This window comes from Cyrtonyx montezumae, unplaced genomic scaffold, assembly GCF_038088225.1.
Source record: "Cyrtonyx montezumae isolate F1298 unplaced genomic scaffold, pur_monq_1.0 scaffold_8, whole genome shotgun sequence".
NCBI classification, from domain to species: domain Eukaryota; kingdom Metazoa; phylum Chordata; class Aves; order Galliformes; family Odontophoridae; genus Cyrtonyx; species Cyrtonyx montezumae.
The window spans coordinates 12,907,246-12,924,579 of NW_027072089.1; the positions used below are offsets into that span (position 1 = coordinate 12,907,246).

Genomic DNA, 17,334 nt, shown 5'->3' on the forward strand with positions numbered 1-17,334 from the left:
CCCCCGCAGTATGTTTGAATTCAGTAAATAAACCGTAGGCAGTCCCAGACAATTCAATTATAGACTGTCACTTAGCTTTACATCATGGCTGCATGATTATAGGCAATGCCCTTTGGTGTTGTGACAGTTTCAGACTTTTCCCCACCTTATTTTCCTCTCCCAGCAGCTAAAATGAAAATATTGAACGAGTATTAAATAAGCTAAAGCTTGTCAGGGAGATCTGAGAGCACATACTGCCATTTGAGAGGCGAGCTGAAAACAGTATGCATATGAAATGTAGCATCAGCTGTAGACCCTGCTCGAGCAAGGTAGAAAGTGTCATCTGCTTTGTATGAAAAATGTAGAAGAAATTGTGCTCTCCTTCTGGGATCGTCTATATCAGGACAGTAATTTACTGTAGCTGACATTAAGGCAGATGATACTGAATATATTTTAATAGCTTAAGCTGTCGCTAAAGCAGGAGCCAGTTTTGATCGACCTTTTTTCAGGTCCACAGTTTTTGCACCTTCAGCCAGTGGTGGACGCTTCAGCAGCACGTTAATAACTAAACCAGACAACTGTTGTCTCACTGCACAGTTTTAAAGTGGTACATTATATGCACGTGTGTGAATATGTGCAGTGTACAGGACAAGAAAGCCTCTAAGTGGGGAAAAACCCAACAGTCTCTTGTTATTTGAGGGTTCAAAGGTCTTCAACCACAGAGGTTCACTGCAAAGGTTAGAACTAACAGATCCTTTATGAGGGGATTTCAGTGGTTTGGTTGTGGAGTCATGAGGGTTTCATTTTCAGTCCTGAGCGGTTCGAGGCAGCTCTGTCTGCGACCAGCGCAGCAATCAAATAAACAGCTGCACAGCTTAGTTCTTTGGTTTGGATATGAGCGAAGACAAATAAATTTAAAACCTTTTAGGAAGAATAATTGGTCGTGTGGGACCATGTGGACAGGTTCTGCTGGCGTAACGAGCCATGATCGGAAACTCAAACAGTTCAACTCGCTGCCAAAGCCAGCCCGTGTGCTGCTGACCTCAGAGCTGAGCATTTGCTTGCATGACCCGTGTGCAGCTGTATGGAAAGAGGAAGGAAAAAAAAAAACAACTGGCAAAGTATTAAATCTGGTTTCAGGTCCTGTGCCTGCCCTGCAGTCCTCTCACAACCTTTTTTGTTCCCTTCAGGGATGCTCTTCTCCCTGGGGTTTAGCTCCAAGGGAAGACCTGGGGAAATAGGAGGCAGCAGTATCCGGTGTGGACAGCTGGGGAGTGTTCCCTTACCTGATGACATGTATTCTGATGTTAAAATCCTCAAGGGATGACTGTGTAAATTGCTCTCCCCAGGGCCAGCTTCTTCCTTTCCTCCAGGCTGAGGTGTACCCTGGAAACGCGGAGTTTGTGCATCCCTGGCTCTGTGTGTTGAATTTAACAGAGCTGTGATGCTCTCATTATCTACTGCTCATTCTTTCTCTGATCTCACAGAAGTTCCTGGCCTCAATTATGTTTAGAGACAATTAGTTCCACAGCTTAATTATAAGCTGCAGCTTAAGAAAAATTAAAAAAGTTTTAGTGCTTTAAATCCGTCTTCTTTTTATTGGCTGTTCCTGTTGTTGCATTTTTAGCCTTCTTTGCACTGCTGGTTGCTGTGCATCTGACTGGCTCTGGTGTCTCTGCCGAACTTCAGCACTTTCTTCCTGTGACAGTATTTCTGATCACTCTCCTTAGCTGCCTTTGGACCCAGATTAAATTCTGATTGGGTGCATTTGAAGCTGCACGAGCACTGTCACTTGTCGCACTCAGGGTCCTAAGCTCTCAGGGTCCTTCCCTACTTATTTATCTCATTCCTTTCATGTTTTACTTGCCTCCTTAAAGCCTTGGAGCTGCCCTACTGGTGTATGTGTACGCCTGGAACAACAGCAACTTGGTCTTAATTGACTGTGGTGTAACTGTAGAGTAATAAACTGTAATAAAATACTAAGTTGCACATCAAGCAAAGAAAACAGCTGTTAGGTATTAATGACTTCAAGGGGTAATGCTGGGTCCAGTGTTTTCAGACAGAGTATTTTTGTTTGCACTGTATAATAGAATACTCAGAGAGTAGCTCGGGAGGGGTTTGTGTTGTCATTGCTCCTTTTGCCAGGCACAGCAGCACATCCCCTGCACTCGAAAGAAGGTTGAGCGTGGCTGTGACTGCTGCCATGCCGCGGTGAGAGATACGATCGCTCCAGTAGCCGGCCGAATTGGAAGCAGCTGTTGTATTGGTTCTCGCGCAACTGTGGAGCCGAGGGAAGGAAAGCGTTTCATTGCAGCAATGCAGAACGTGTTTGCTTTTCTTTTTTTCCCTTCAGACACATTGTGCACAAGTGCTGCCAGTGATGACTTGAGATTTCCTTGCAAAGAGCTCTGTGCTGCAGGAGGCGAAGGAAGCAGGGCATCCTTCGGGCTGAGATGAGTTGTGGCAGCCCTGGCTGTGGTTTATTTATGTCCTGAAATTCTCTCTCAAGTTCAGCAGGCGTGGGGGCCTCCTACAATATTCACATCTCGGCACAAGGTGTGGTGGCTTGGTATCGCTGCTGCATTAACCGCAGCTTTACACCAAACATGCAAAAACAAATTAGAAATAGGGAAATACAAACACATTTTCTCATTAGAGAATATAAGTATGTGCTGACTGCAGTACAAATATAATTTTTATTCCATTTGTGTAACCTTTGGTATTTTAATGAAGTCCTGTTCCTGTGTGCAGCGTATGGTTCACTGTCAGATAATTTAACACTAAGAAAATCTGCCTTGAATAAATTAGAATATATTTGCAAATTAATTGGTTAATTAGATTTTAGACATCTCTTGAGGACAGGAGAGAAACAGATGTGTGCAAAAGCCACACAGATAGTTTGGGGATGAGTGTTTCTTGTAGGGTTTTATTACACAGTTTTGTGAAAAACAGCCTTTCGCTGGTGCCAAAGATTAAAACCCCTCCGCTTTAAATGCAGAACATTACCCTGTAATTTCTGTGGTGCTGCTGACCTTTATTCCAGGACCCAGTCAGGGCTGTTAGGACCTGTTAGCTGAGTGGCTGCACTCGCAACAGGCGTCGTGCCTCTTGAGTTTCTCTTTGCTTGCAACTGAAAGCGTCTGCAAAGCAGTGTGGAAACCCTCAGAGCCCGGCACTTGCCAAGCCAGCTGCTTGGGGAAGGCAGGAGCTCCCAGGAAAGATGCAGATCTAAGTCAGATCCCAGGATTTAGAAGAGTAGTCGCTAAAGAAGGAAAGCTGGGACAGGGCAGGTTGTTTTCTCAGCTACATCAGTGTAAATCCAGAGCAACTCTGCAGAGATTCACACCAGAGTAACCAGGAGCAGAATCTGGCCACCATTGCTCACCTAACCTCGGAGGAGGGACTCAGCCCACTGACCTTTCTCTTGTAAGCCCTTCTCACCTCATTGCTAGAGATGTGAATTCAGTTGTGCTTGGCTTGGGGACTTGGAGCAGCCACACTGTAACAGCCAACTGACGATTAGTGAAAGTAATTAGAGATTCTGCAAGCGAAACCAACGCTTGTGTATTGTTATTAACTTCGACCCCTACAGAAGCTCTGATTAGATCTTGCTTGGAAACTGAGAGAATTCCTGTAAGGATGGGGATTGCTCCAGAAGCTGAGTTGAAAAGGACTTTTAGCTTAAAGACGGTGCTGAGCTTCAGAGCAGCAGCAGAGGGTAGGTGACACTCCTGGCATCTGTTTTTCACCTCTGCTGAAATAGCCCCTCAGGCTCAGCCCGAGGCAGCAGGCTGACCACTCAGTCCCTCTTGGAAGATGGCTGGAGATCTTGTCACTTCCCATTTGCAGTTTTATCTCGGGCATTCCAGTTTGGGTGCGCTCGGAACTGCTCGGCAGAATCTCATTGTTAAAAGCAATATTTGCAGTGTGCAGCAAGGCAAGCAAGAGCCCATCTGCGTGCGTCATTGATCATTTTGCAAACAATCCTCCGGCTAAGCACAAACTCGCCCTGTGCTGGCTGTTCGGGGTCACCATACAGACGTCAGAGGCAGAAACGTTTTTCCTGCTGGTGTAACCTCTGTTTGGCACCCAAACCCTGATGCTGCTGGGAAGAGCCTCCAAGTAATGTTCTTTGTTTGACCTTGGTGTGTTTTTCTAAGCAGCAGACAGAACAAAGTAACAGCATCTCTGCTGCCAGTGTGTGAAAACAGCAGTCAGGTCTTCCAAGCTGTGCAGCCAGAGGGGTGAGGTGGCAGGGGATGCTCTCTGCTGTGCTGTCTCTCTGGGCAGAGAGCATCATAACAACCCACCGCATTCACATGCTCTCTTTTGGGCGCATGGAGACCAGCACCTTGTGTCCTAGGGCTGCTGCAGGAAGCTGCGTGCTTTCAGGATTTGAAGGTGGCTTTTAGCAAAGTTCTAGCAAAAGATCAGTAAAGTGCAAAAACTGACTTTGCTGTAATTCCTGATGTGGCTCAGCAGCGTGGAGATGAGAGCCAGGCTGCAGGCTGCCATCCTGTCCTTTGTCACCCAAAGGGACCAGGCCTGGACACCTGCCAGCCCAAGAGGATGTCCCTGTGTCGTTCTTGGCCTTGCAATCCTGCTCAACCAAAACACCCAGCTTGGCTTTTGTGGGCAGCTGCAGCCTCCAGCTCGAGGCTCCTGCTCCCACGCAGCGTCTGGCCATCCCCTGAGCCTGCTCTGTCCTGACCTCAACATTACCTCCTTATCTGCACGTTGGAGATTATAGGGCTCTGTGCTGCCTGGAGGTTAAATTGGATGAGGCAGGTGCCAGCTTGTGGCAAGACCTGGGTATATGGCCAGGGAAGCAGCATGGCACTGCCATGCTCAGGCTCTGTGCTCCAGCACATCTACCTCCATCCCAAGCTGCCTGCAACCTTTCCTGCTTGTGGGTGGAACAGAGGTGCAGTAAGAATCACTATGGTTGGAAAAGACTACTGAGATCATCTAGTCCAACCTGCGTATTTCTTGAAAACCTCCAGGGACAGTAATCTCCACCTCATCCCTGGGCAGACCCCAGGGGCTCCAGCTGTGATAAAATGCACGCAGAGGGCTCATGGATGATTCCCCATAGTACTCATCTGTGTGAGTAGTGGTCTACTGTCCTTGTTCAGGATGAGTTTGCACATTTGTCGGGACTCGAAGGGTTGATAAGATTGGAAAACACTGGTTGTAATGAAACTCACAGAAGAAGGGGTTAATATCATCACCCCTATGCCATAGCTCCTCTGACACATCTCTCATTCAGGCACTGTTTGCTGAGGCTTTGACATCTGTGGCAGTGCTGGGACAGACAGTAAAGTCATGTGTCACTGCAGAGGCTTCATTTTTTTCCAAATTCCTTCCAAGCTCTCCCATGACAACCTCAGGGAATCTGACGAGGCAGCAGTTGTGCTCTCCTTCCCCACACGGTGTGTCAGCCACTGTGGGGTGCTGGGCTGAGTGAGGCAAGGAGGCCCTGTAAGCACAGCCAGCTCCACACTGTGCCTTGGGCATGGTGCAAGCTGCCCACCTCCTCCCCTGGGCAGCTTTCTGCCATTGGCAAGGCATCTCAACAGGGCGAGAGGAGGGCACAGCTCGAGAGAGAGGAGCTGAGGCCTGATGGAAGTCTGCAAACCTCCACCCCTCTGAACACAGGGTGGCTGAAGCCAGGTCGGGATCTACCCATCTGCTCTTCTCTTAAAGTCCTCCTCTGATGAAGTCTTAGTCTGTGAGGAGAAAATACTTTTAAACAGAACTGCTCGCTGCGAGGGATAATAAATGCCAATATTTCCAAGTAAATTATAGAGGACTTGGTGCATTTCAGTGGAAAAGCTGGCTGCGTTACCAGACAGAGATCATAAACCTTTGAGAGATGCAGGGAGGAGAAAGCAAAAATATTCCGCATAAGGAAAATGTGATTGTCGTAATGACTTTGCTAATCCCTGGGCTTCTAGGTTTATCCATTCTTGTTTCCAGTATCTGCAGATGAGCTCCGGAAGGTTTCAGTAATCCATTAAAAAGAGCATTTTAAAATTTCCACCTAGCCATCAGATTTTCTTGTTTGTTTTTTCTTCCTTCTTCCCTGTAAATGCCTGAATGCCACAATTAATTTTACCAAAGTGGTCACTGAAGAGCAAATCTTTTCATTTGGTGCTCTGGTCCCAGTGGTCATCCGTGTAGAGGAGTCCCATAAGAGTTTTGTCAGAGTGGCACAAACTTGAGACCTACAGACACGTAACACTGCTCTTCATACAACCGTAGGTGCTTCTGAGACTGTACCTTCATCAGAGAAACTGTTCTTGAGTAACCTGAATGCCTTAGTCTGAAGGAGCAGAGATTCTAGAGGTTTTTTGTTGTTGAATTCAGCCTGCTAATGGTTAGTAGAGTGAGCTAACACCGTCCGGGAGTTGCTTATCAGAAGCTGCTGTCCCTTTTAACGTCCCCACCCATTTCAGTGGTAATCTAATTTGATGAAGTTTGCATGCTAAAATATTGGAAGTAGTGGTTTGGTGCTCTGGACAGTCAGAAGGCAAAAGATATTAGAAGCTTTTACAGAAAACGGAAGGCCAGATGGACCACGAGATTACTTTGTCTGATCTCCTGCGCATCGCAGCCATTCTGGGTCACCCGGTTTACCCCTGGGGCTGAATGCACAAATGGGCTTGAGTTATGCGTGTCCGCCGGGAAAGAAATCCCTGCCCACCCGAGGAACTCTCTCTTGTAGAAAAGCCACCAGGAGCTGGGACGTGGGGACAGATTTCTATTGATGTTTGTTTCGCAGTTAACTTCCACCTTCTGATTGGTGTTGTGTCCTTTCTCGGCGGGTTGAAGAACTCTCATCTCCTCTGTCTCCCTGCAGAGACACTTGGTGCCGTAATCAAGCTGCTGCTTACCCTTCTCACTGATAAGCTGAACAAGCGTAGGTCAAGTCTCTCTTAGCAAGGCACGTACTGCAGTCCCTTAAATAATTTTTCTGTACCTGTTCTCTGTCTTCATTTTTTCAGCATCCTTTGAAGTGCAGGGTATTAGCACTGAATGTTTTCTGGTGTCTGTGTCACCAGCCCTGGCTACACGGGGAATATGTCTCCCCTGTACGTGGTGGTTGTTGTGTATTAGGCTTCGTCCACTCCTGTTTAACAGCCTTAAGTTGCTTGTCTGTGGTGACCTTGTAGTCCTTTTCAGAATTGCTGCTTTCTGAAGCAGAATGCCTTATTTCAGATGCCAAGCACTGCAGAGTATTTTGGTTTACTGCATTTTATAGTCCCTTAAACTATACGTGGAAGACGCCTGCCTGCACTGCATGAGGATGCCTAAAAACTCTTGCTCCAGGTCAGCACGTTTTTAGCCCCCCATGCTGGCAGAAATTACCAACTTGCCCAGCACTGCTGGACGAAGGTGCCTGTGTCAAAAACCATCTGGAGTCTGCAAGAGGGAGCTGAGGGAGAGCAGCTGCTGGGAAGGTTGCAGAGTGAGCTGGCGGGCTTGCCTGTCCCTCTTGGGGACATGGCACACAGTGCCCAGACTCAGCAGGGAATTGGCAGCCTGCTCAGCAGCTAGAGTGGGTGCTGCAGGTACTGCTTACTAGAGGTAGGACGCTGATGTTACCTGGCATAAAAGCCTCCTTTACGGTTATCTTTGTTCCTACACCGTGCTTCTCTCTGGAAGGTTCAAAGAAAACACAAAGGAAATCTCATATTACAGATTTTAAAATTCATATCAGAATTAACACACCTGTATAAAAAAGAGGTTGCGTGTCGTCGTGTGGCCTCTGCGGCAGTCAACATCGTGAGGGCAAGCGTTTCCTTCCATCTGCTAGCTGTTAGCACTTGGCTGAAGAGATGTCATTCCTTGGACTAATCTGATCACTGCTGGCATCCCGTCCTAAGCCTTTTTGTCTGGACTATCGTGTTTTCCTTGGCAAGCTGTAAAGCACACCAGAGCACAGGTCCCTCTGACTTGTGCACTTGCACACCAATGCCTTTCTGCTCCCTTTTGTCCCTGTGACTGGTGTGCTTGAGGAGGGATAAAGAAGCAGTGCGGTGCAGGGAGCATACAGGGAGCTAAGGAGTTTGTCCAGGTGGTGCTGGGCCTGCACCGCATGCATCCCAGCAGGGCAGGAGTAGGTGCCTGGCTGTATCCTGGCTTCCATGAAAGCTTTGTTTGGGCCGCAGACTCCTCCCTTTGAAAGAGAGAGAGCCCTTTCATGTCTGCGCAATCTAATAAATAATTCTGGGCAACTGAATTTGTTGCTTTCTTTAAAGAAGCATAATTATTTTAAAATGACAAACTAGTCCCTTTGTTGATAAATGTTTCATATCTTTGCAGCTATGCCTGAATAGTTTTTATAAATAATATATTAGCTTGCAAACAGACATAGCATGTTCAGGCATACACTGCCCAGTGGGGCGGGAATGCTAAAACCTGAAGCAGATGATCCAGCACAGTGCTGAGTGGCGAGCACAGCGACAGGCATCGATGTGGAGTGAGAAACACGGGCTGGGTCTGGGCAAACTCAGCTGCCTCACGCTGCACTGATGCACTAGGGATGCAGAAGCCAGCAGCCAGGTGCTCACCACGAGCAGGTATCTGGCCTCCCAAGGACTCTGCAAGGCAAATGGAAAGCAGTACACAGAACGGGGCTAGCATGCAGTTTAGGTAGTGTAATATGAGTTTTCTGTTCCAGGTCGGGGTCAGGCAAGAGAAGGATAAGCATGTATATTGCTGGTATCCAAATGAAAGTCCTCTGTAGGCAGTACAAAAGTACATACATGTAAGTATGCTTGAGTGCATGTGGCATTCTTAGACAGTGGTCTTGCACGCCCGAGCTGGGACCCCGTAGTCCTGTGTGCTACCATTAGGGGTGTGGGTGAGACCCCCTCCAGCTGCGCTAACTGGAATGAAGTTGCCCTGATCTGGTGTAATGTCAACTGAAGACCACTGAGGTTGCGTAATCAACACAATGAGACGTCAAAACAGCCAAACAAAAGCCATCTGCAGTTCTCCATGTGCGAGGATTGGGTGCAGCTTGCCCTTTGCTTTGCCTCAGCAGGGGGAGTCCTGCTCCAAAGGGGTCCTGATGATGCAGAGGTAGCAGAGGGATTGTGTTTTCCTAGCTGCCTTTTTTGCTGAGTAGAGCAGGTAGTAGAAAACTTACCTTTTGATTGACTATGTCAGCAGAAATGAGAGCACAGAGGAGGAGAGGGTCTGCTGAGCGACAGATCACATTGTGGCTCCGCTGAGGAGCACAGCTCTGGTTCTTAGCATGGCCCAATTTAGCTCTGTGTTAATGGTGCCAGGGACAGGAATGAGAGGCATCACTGTAAAACAACTGTCAGTGCATTTGTGTTTCTCGTCCTGCTTTCTCTCTGCTAGAAAATGAAAATTATTTTAGTAGTCACTGTTGACTGCAATAAGAAATAAATTTGCTGACTTTACTGCTCTTCTGCGGTTTGCACTCCTGTTTGGATTTATGGCAGAAGTTGTTCCTCATTAAGTTCTGGAGATCAGGGCCTGCTGTCCATTTCTGGAAACCCCCCTGGGCTGTAACAGCACTGGGTTTTTACCTGAAGTTCAGTGCTGCAAAATTTAAATACATAGAATTAGGCTTTTCTTTTTGTTTCTGGTTTGTGACCCAGTCCTATTTTTGAGGTGGCTTTGCCTCATTTATTAAAAGAGAAACCAAATACTTTGAGTTCCTGAGATAAAGGCAAGTATGAGAACTAATAAACAACCTAAATGCTGAAGGATCTGGGTGCGTTGTGGTGTTACCACTCATGGGGACTAAGCTGCAGCTGACTTTTTACAAGTAAAAATAACTCACTTCTCTGTTTCATTCCAAGTTGTTCCATGGATTTGCTGAACTCATTTGTCCTCCAAGTATGGTCACATTTTGGGTCAGAGTTCCTAGACAACGTGGGGCTCTGCCAGCACGTGTGTAGAGTTCCTCTTTTTTTTTTTTTTTTGAAATAAATCTAGTCATTCATAGAAATTAACTCCTGCATAATTAGAGCCAGTATTGCACATCAGCTTTGCTTTCCATTTTTAGATGCTGCATCTAGAGAACTATAACTTTTAAAGATGCCAACAAGCCACTTAGGAGCTCGATAGCCATAATGGGAAAATCTGTGGAGCTGAATAGGAAACGATAAGCTTCATACAGACTGTTTTAAATCGTTTGGTGAAGGGCTCAGCCAGATATTCAAAGCAAGTATAGAAATGGTAGCCTCTTCTAATTCAGTCGTCAGCAGTTTGTGCTCTCTCTGCTATCCTGCTGGTCCTGTTCAAATCCTACAGGAGCTGAATGGAGGTGCTCTTCATGCCAGAGTTAGGAGACTGCTGGGTCCAGTTTCTGGACTGTGGTGTAAATGGGTGCTGAGCATTGATTTTGTCCATGTTTGTCTCTGCAGGGCTTTTCAGTCTGGTCAGACATTTCTAGGTTAGTTAAAGCACTCAGTAACCCCAGATATTGAAGCACTAAACTCTATAAAACTGATCCTCTGTAGCATTTTTACTTTTTTACCACAAGTTTTCAATAAAGAGCTATTTAAAAACTAATTAAGAAAGGTTTGGAAGCCTTTCTTTTGTCAGGCAGCGGACAGTGGTTGGCTTCGGAGCCTGCAGGTGTTGGCGGGTGAGAGGTCTCACAATGCTCCTTTCTTTTCTCTGTGCTTGGAGGCTCGCAGGTATGTCCTCTAATCTCAAAATTAGACTGAGTGGCAGATGAGCAAAAATTTTGTTTCTTTGTTCCGAAAATGCAGGATGAATTTTTCTTTGTTTGGGTCTTTAATCCAAACTGATGCTTTAATAAATACAGTTCCAGTAGTAGGCTTTTTTTCTTCTTCCCTTTTTTTTATGTTAGAGAAGAAATCAATAAGAAAACTGGCTTTGCAGTGAAAAGTGAGTAGAATGTCAGAGCATCTGAGGTCAGGTATTGGGCCAGCTGGGACTATTTAGGGCAAGTGTTTGATGCCACTTCACTGGTAGAAGGCTGAAGCCTAATAAATTCGCTCCGAAAGAGAATGTGGTATCCCTAATTTTAAAAATGAGCTCTCTGTTCAAAGCACTGTCAGGAGTTAGGTATTACTTTCAACTTAGTTCTGCATTTTTCTGTACTAAATGATGGGGATGGCTTAGCAGCTGAAGCCAAGGTTAGGAGATGTCCGAGCTCTCCCCGCAGTGCATATGCATGTGCCACTGCTCATTGCCAGCCTCCCTGTCAGTGATATGGAAGTGCAGCTTTGTTCTCTCACCAACGTGATGAGGTGCTTTATATTCAAATATTCAAAAAGGACTTTGTGATCTCCAGAGAAATGGCAAGGTGGAGGCACATAGCAATGCGAAGTGTAGTTTATCATTAAAGGAATTCTGTCAAAAGGGATCTGCCTTCCTGATGTTGCCTGAAGAGATGGAGGATCTGGGCAGGTTGGTCTTGTCTTCACCTCATCCAGCAGCTTAGGGTGATAGAATGGTTTGGGTTGGAAGGACCTCCTGAAGACCACCCGATTCTGACCTGCTGCTGTAGGGCAGGGCACTTCCCACTGGATAAGGATGGCCAGGGTTGGGCTCTGACACGCTATGGACGCATTTGGGCACGTTTGTTAAATAAGCAATTATCCTTAAACACCAAATGATGTTGGTGAGAAGGCATGTACTGCTGCATAAAACGGCTTTCTCCAGGTCGTGTGAGCCCTGCGCTGCCAGCCAGCGGGCCAGCTTTGCCAGTCTGAGCCTTGAGCGTGCTTTGCACGAGCTGTAGAGATTTACAGTGCCGTCTGCATATATATTTAGATGAAGTGTCTTATGGTGAAAAATCGTTAAAGCACTTTGTATTTGTTAGGTTGTACATTGATGTTAACGCCTCATGGATCTGAGTGTTTCTGTGCCTAACATGAGCTGAATACAACTGTGATGCTATTGAAGACTTTAAAGATGATTTAGATTTCAATGGCTGCTGTCCATCCTAACTGCAACAAAGCTCCTTTGTCATTACACTGAACTATGCTTGCCTGTTCTTCCCGCTTAATCCAGCCTTCTGAACTAAAGGAGATGCTGGCATGCTTCCTTGCGTAGAAAGGAGAAAGTATTTGTACCTTGACGTGAGTTGCTGAACATTTGCAAAGTTTTGTGCCCATTGCTATGTCTGGCAGAGTTCTGCAGCATTTTTGTTGTGAATCTTGAAGCATTTTCAGTCCCAGCCCGTGCTTATAATTGGACTCAGCCGTTACCTGTGCATTGAGAGCATTGCTCGTGCACACTGTCACTGTTCTTCGACTCTAGCATTGCTTCTGCAGCCAGGGCAGCATGACTGGCTGCGTCTGCGGTAATGAGCCAGGCTGAAAGAAATACTCCAATGGCTGCCTGTCAGCACTTGGCAAGAAAATCCTTTTTATGTTAGTTTCAAGGTCGTCAGATATCATTATAGCCAAGTATTAAAAATTTCAAAGAAAGGAGGCAGTGTGTTTGATTTATAGAATAATTATCTAGCTTTAGCTCTAACTTGGCTTTGGCAATGGTTTTGCAAGCACTCGAAAATTAAATCCATTTTTTATGGCACTACAAGGTATTATCTCACAGCAAATGATAATTAAACACCTGTGAAATCAATTAGCCCTTTAAGCAGGAAAAAAAAAAAAAAGTTTTCCAATTATGTTTTTGCACCTCCAAACTTTCTAATTCCAGAACCAGTCCTTGCAGAGAGGGAAATGAACTGCCAGCCAGTAGCCTGTTATCCAGCAGCAAGATCACCTGAACGCATCGTGCGGCTGTAAATCCCAAAGCAAGCAGTTCGTGGTGACGGCACCCTTCCAAGCAGGGCGCGTGAGCCTCTCGAGCTCCGACTCAGGCAGCTCTCTGTCTGACACACAGCTGAGCCGTCAGGTTTCCTACAAAGACAGTTACTCACTCGGTGTTTCCAGTGCCAAGTTTTACTTGACAGTTTATTTAAAAGCCAACATACCTCAATGGAAACCAAGCAACGGGACACCCCGTGTGGCAAAGTGGGTTTCTTTTCGGCCTCTCCAGCCAATCGTTTAGAACCATCTGCATTAAGAATTCACCCACAGAAAAGTGGCCATTGGTTAACGGCTGAAACTTAATATATTAGAAAACAGGGGAACGCACTGCCATCAAGCCTTGTGTTAGAAGTGCTTTGTGTCTGTATTTGTCATAGCACTTGCACTGATCCAGATTCCTTTGGAAGATGCATTGTGTTTCCGTGGGTTCACTGATTCAGGGGGGGAGCCCTGGATGTACTTGGTGAAGTGCCATAGCAATTTTTGGCTCAGGAAAGAAAGAAAAATCTCTAGTCCCATCTGACATCTGCAGTGGTATGCACTGATAGTCCGTGCCAAGATGAGCTCCAGCGTCTTCCAAAAGATGGATTACACGAAGCGCTGTCAGAATAGATACCGCTGGGCTGAGGCCATTGCATTTGTTGCGGTTTACACCGCTGTATTCTCCTCCATCTGACTTCTGGTGGAGGCACCATAGGGTTGGCTTTGAGCACATGCTGTGTCACCAGAGGGGTGACCAGCACACATCTGTACTTCAGGTTTTCCTGCTGGTGGTGGTGTCCTCTATCAGCGTTCAGAGGATGCGTCTAGTGTGCTCCCTGGTGAAGTACAGTAGATAATAGCTGTTATGTCTGAGCAGCTGGACACGTGTGCTGGTCTTAGCTGCCTGCCACCTTTCTAGCCCTTTTAACTCAGAAAGGGAAAGAAAAAACAGTTTATATTAAAACTGGTAGTGAGATGTTTCCCAGGGTAGTTTATAGAAGCTCAGTGACATGGGGAAGTGATTAAGCTGCGCGGAGGAATGCGTGGCATGGCTGAGTCACTGCGGCCACGCTCCTCGGGATGATGGGGAGTGGGAATCCCAAGCAGCCCGACCACGTGCTGACAGATGGGGTCGACACATCAGAAGGAAAAAGAAGTGGATCAAGAAGCCAGCACTGCAGGAGCATTGCGCTGGGCGGCATTTCCCCGTATGCTGACGGCCCACGCGGCGCTGTGGTGTTTACACCTGCGTGATAGATGGGACCGTCCGTGTTTTCCCAGCTATGGGTGGGAGCAGGGAGGGGATTTTCAATTAAAGTGTGAATACATTAGAATTGATTACAAATAGAGCTATTTGTTTATGCTGCCTAAAGAAGTATTAGCTGTGAGCGTGGTGCGCTTAATCATTGTGGAAGGAAGCCTGAAAGTTAATAAAACACAGTGCTGATCCTTACAGGGGGATGGGAGCTTTGGGTTAATTCTGCAGCCTATTTTAGCTTTTAAACCCTAACTCTCATTTTAAAAGAATGCACGTTTTGAATGGTAACATGTTTGAATGATGGCCCAGTGTGAGCCATCCCCCAGATGGGCACAGAATGCCACCACGGCACGATGTGCAGATGGAGCTGGTGCTGGAGCAGGAAACGTGGCCTCTGCCAGTGCCATAAACCAGGAGATTTCTGGAAATAAACACTTTCTTGGTGATCCCATTTCTCATGTGTGGGTGGGCCCCAGACCCATTGCTGGCTTCCAGTGGGCCCTGAAGTCACTGAAGATTAGGGTGAAACCAAGCCCATAGCAGGTGCTGTTGACAGTGGGACCAGAGCAGCCGTGAAGGAAGAAGCATCCTGCTGCCCTGTGGCATCACGTAGACATGTCAGCCCCGTCTGTACTCAATCCTTTATCCTTCCTGCTACTGCTGATTTTATTTCCATTGGCCTTTTGGTGCCAGATGCCTCCAGCTCTGCTTTGCAGTTGCCCTGGAGCTGCATGTCCGCCACATGGTCTGTGGGATCCTTCTCCATGTGATGCTTTTTGTAGCCAGTGCCTTCTCCGAGTCTGTACTTGAGCATGCAGGGCTATCTGCTGTCAGCCCTTTAGGTTGGCTTTGCATGCTGCCCACGAATCAGCAGCAGTAAAATTAGCATGCTCGTTTTCAGAATTTCAAAGGAATAGGTGTTTGCCAAGGGGGATCAGGAGCGTCCTTCTGTGCTGCACTCTGAGGTGGTGTTGAGTCACCTTAAAACACTTCGGTTGAAACTGCAGAGGAATTTGCCCATGAGGAGGATGCCTGGTGCAGTGCACGAGCTTGCAGCATCTCATGATGGATATTGCTTTACTCTGGGTCTGCTCGTGTTATATTTGCAGGTTCTCCCTGAAGTGAGTGGAAATTTTGTGCCCATACATCAAGGTTAGGATGAGGCGCTCTCGCTCTGTATGCGTGATGTAGATAAATTGCTTGATGACCATGAACCATGCTATTCCAGAGCTAGGCAATAAATCACAGGTTCAGCTTTAAAAACCACAAACGAGAGCAAGATGCTAACTGGTTTTCGGGTGGGAAGTGGTCAAAAAAATCCTTTTGTTTTGTTTCAAAAATCTGTCCTAACCCCAGCAAATCAGATATGAAAAGAAGAGGGCTCAGTACAAAACGTCACCGACATATGGAGGTCTCTCTCTCACTGGCCTCTTTCTCTGCTTTCCTTTGTGCTCTGATTCTGCCACCGACGTTTTGTGGATATTATTGCATTCCGGGATATTAACAGGGTTTTACATTTTTAGCTTGCTAATGATAGCTATCATTAGAATACACCAGGAATAAGCCCTGTGACTGGTGTGTTCCAGCCGTAGGGGTATTCTATTTTAGGTGTTTATTAAAATGTACTGTCATACAGTATACAGTGAAAGCAATGAGCCTCAGACCTACTATGTGAAAATGAATTCTTTAAAATGGCAATTTTTCCTATTATTTTCCCCTGTGTGCTGTGTCACTGCTGACTGTAGTGCTGAGACGTGGGTGCTTGTCAGTGTCCCACACTGAGAAAGAGAAATCGCCACCACTCACGTGGGATGTGTATATGTGTTTTAACCAAAGTTGAGATACGATTTTAAAGAATGTACTTTGAAGTCTGTTTTGTAGTTTTAATTAATGCAACGAGGGTTTTTATTTTACTCTCAGTGGAGATAATCTTAATCCATTCACAGTGACCTTTTCTTGTGCAAATTAGCTGTACACGCTTGTTTAAGCAAATGGGCCTTTGCAAGATGTCTCTTCTTAAAGACGGAGCTTATAATTGAAAATTGGCTTACTCCCATCTGTCTGGCCTGGGCGAGAATGCAAACATAGATCTGGGTTTTTTTATATAAAAGTGTGATCCTATAGAGATACGTATGTGTATATATATACACACAGACTCAGAAATCCAAAAAACTTGCTGTGCCTGCAGACTACGGTTAAATTAGATTATTACTGTTAGGAAATGTCAATGCCACAAGTTAGTGTCAATGCCACAAGTTAGTGTCAAAATCTGTCTCCAGAGTCTCGGAAACCCTTGAGCAGGAGAGGTTATTTAGTCCTGATCCTTTTGTCTCGAGCTGAGCGTTCCTGCGAGGTCAATGCCATTTGCAGTTCTTCAGGTTTGCCAGAAGTACAATTAGCTAATAACTGGATGGAAACTGTTAGGATATGATGGGTAGTTTTGGTAAATGGTTTTGAAGTGATTGATGGAATTGGGAAAATAAACAAAAGAACTTTAAAGTTCTAGCTCAGAGGAGCAGGGGTCATTGCAGCTATATGGTTAATTGCCAAAATTTGGCTGCTGAAGCAGTTTATCCCTCCTCCTCTCACCACCCTTCACAATAACCGCCAAGAGAGTCATTGTAATGCTCTCCCTCTTTCAGTGCCTGGTTGATAAGGAAGATTTGTGTGGCAGAGTTGGAATATTTTTTGCTTTGTACAAGCCTATTGTGCAGGAACGAACACAGTTGTGCATGACTTTGACTAAGTCTGGATAGGAATCAGGTTCACAGGGGTGCCGTGACAGTGCCTTTGGTATAAAAGCTTTTAATCCAAGTTTATTATTAGAATTCATGCACACCTACGTATCTAGACACTGCATATATTTTCCAAAAGCAGAATTATTTCCTTGGTTCTCAGTGTCCTTACTGCTCTCCTAGCATTCTCCCTTGGTGGCTGCTGCTTGAAGCTGGAGAACAGCGAGTGAGAGGGTCACACGCGCATGTACGGGGAGCTGGTTAACCTGGAGGTGGGCTCCTGGGGCAGAGATGATTTTATCCAGATGTGTCTCAACAGCTGTTTGCATTTTCATGCCCAGTTACTCTAGGACTCACCACTAATTGAATTTTCTCTTTTCTCCCCTGTTCTTGTTAGGTATGATTACCGTGAAATGCTGCACAATGCCACTTTCTGTCTGGTTCCCCGTGGCCGCAGGCTTGGCTCTTTCAGGTTTCTGGAAGCCTTGCAGGTAAGAGCTACAGCTTAAAGCATTGGCTGCGCAGGCTGCAGTTCGACGTGCAATCACAGGGGGGGTGGGGAGGAGGGAAATGTGTTTCATTTCCC

At 46.2% G+C, this 17,334-nt stretch overlaps 1 protein-coding gene across 1 annotated transcript in view; it reads left to right on the forward strand.

The window, feature by feature from the left end:
- Positions 1-17,334, forward strand: part of EXT1 (exostosin glycosyltransferase 1) — a 156,345-nt gene that overhangs the window by 112,295 nt on the left and 26,716 nt on the right. The window contains exon 2 of the mRNA XM_065753655.1: positions 17,146-17,239. Within this exon, the coding sequence (XP_065609727.1) occupies positions 17,146-17,239 (94 nt within the window). The remainder of the gene's footprint in view (positions 1-17,145; positions 17,240-17,334) is intronic.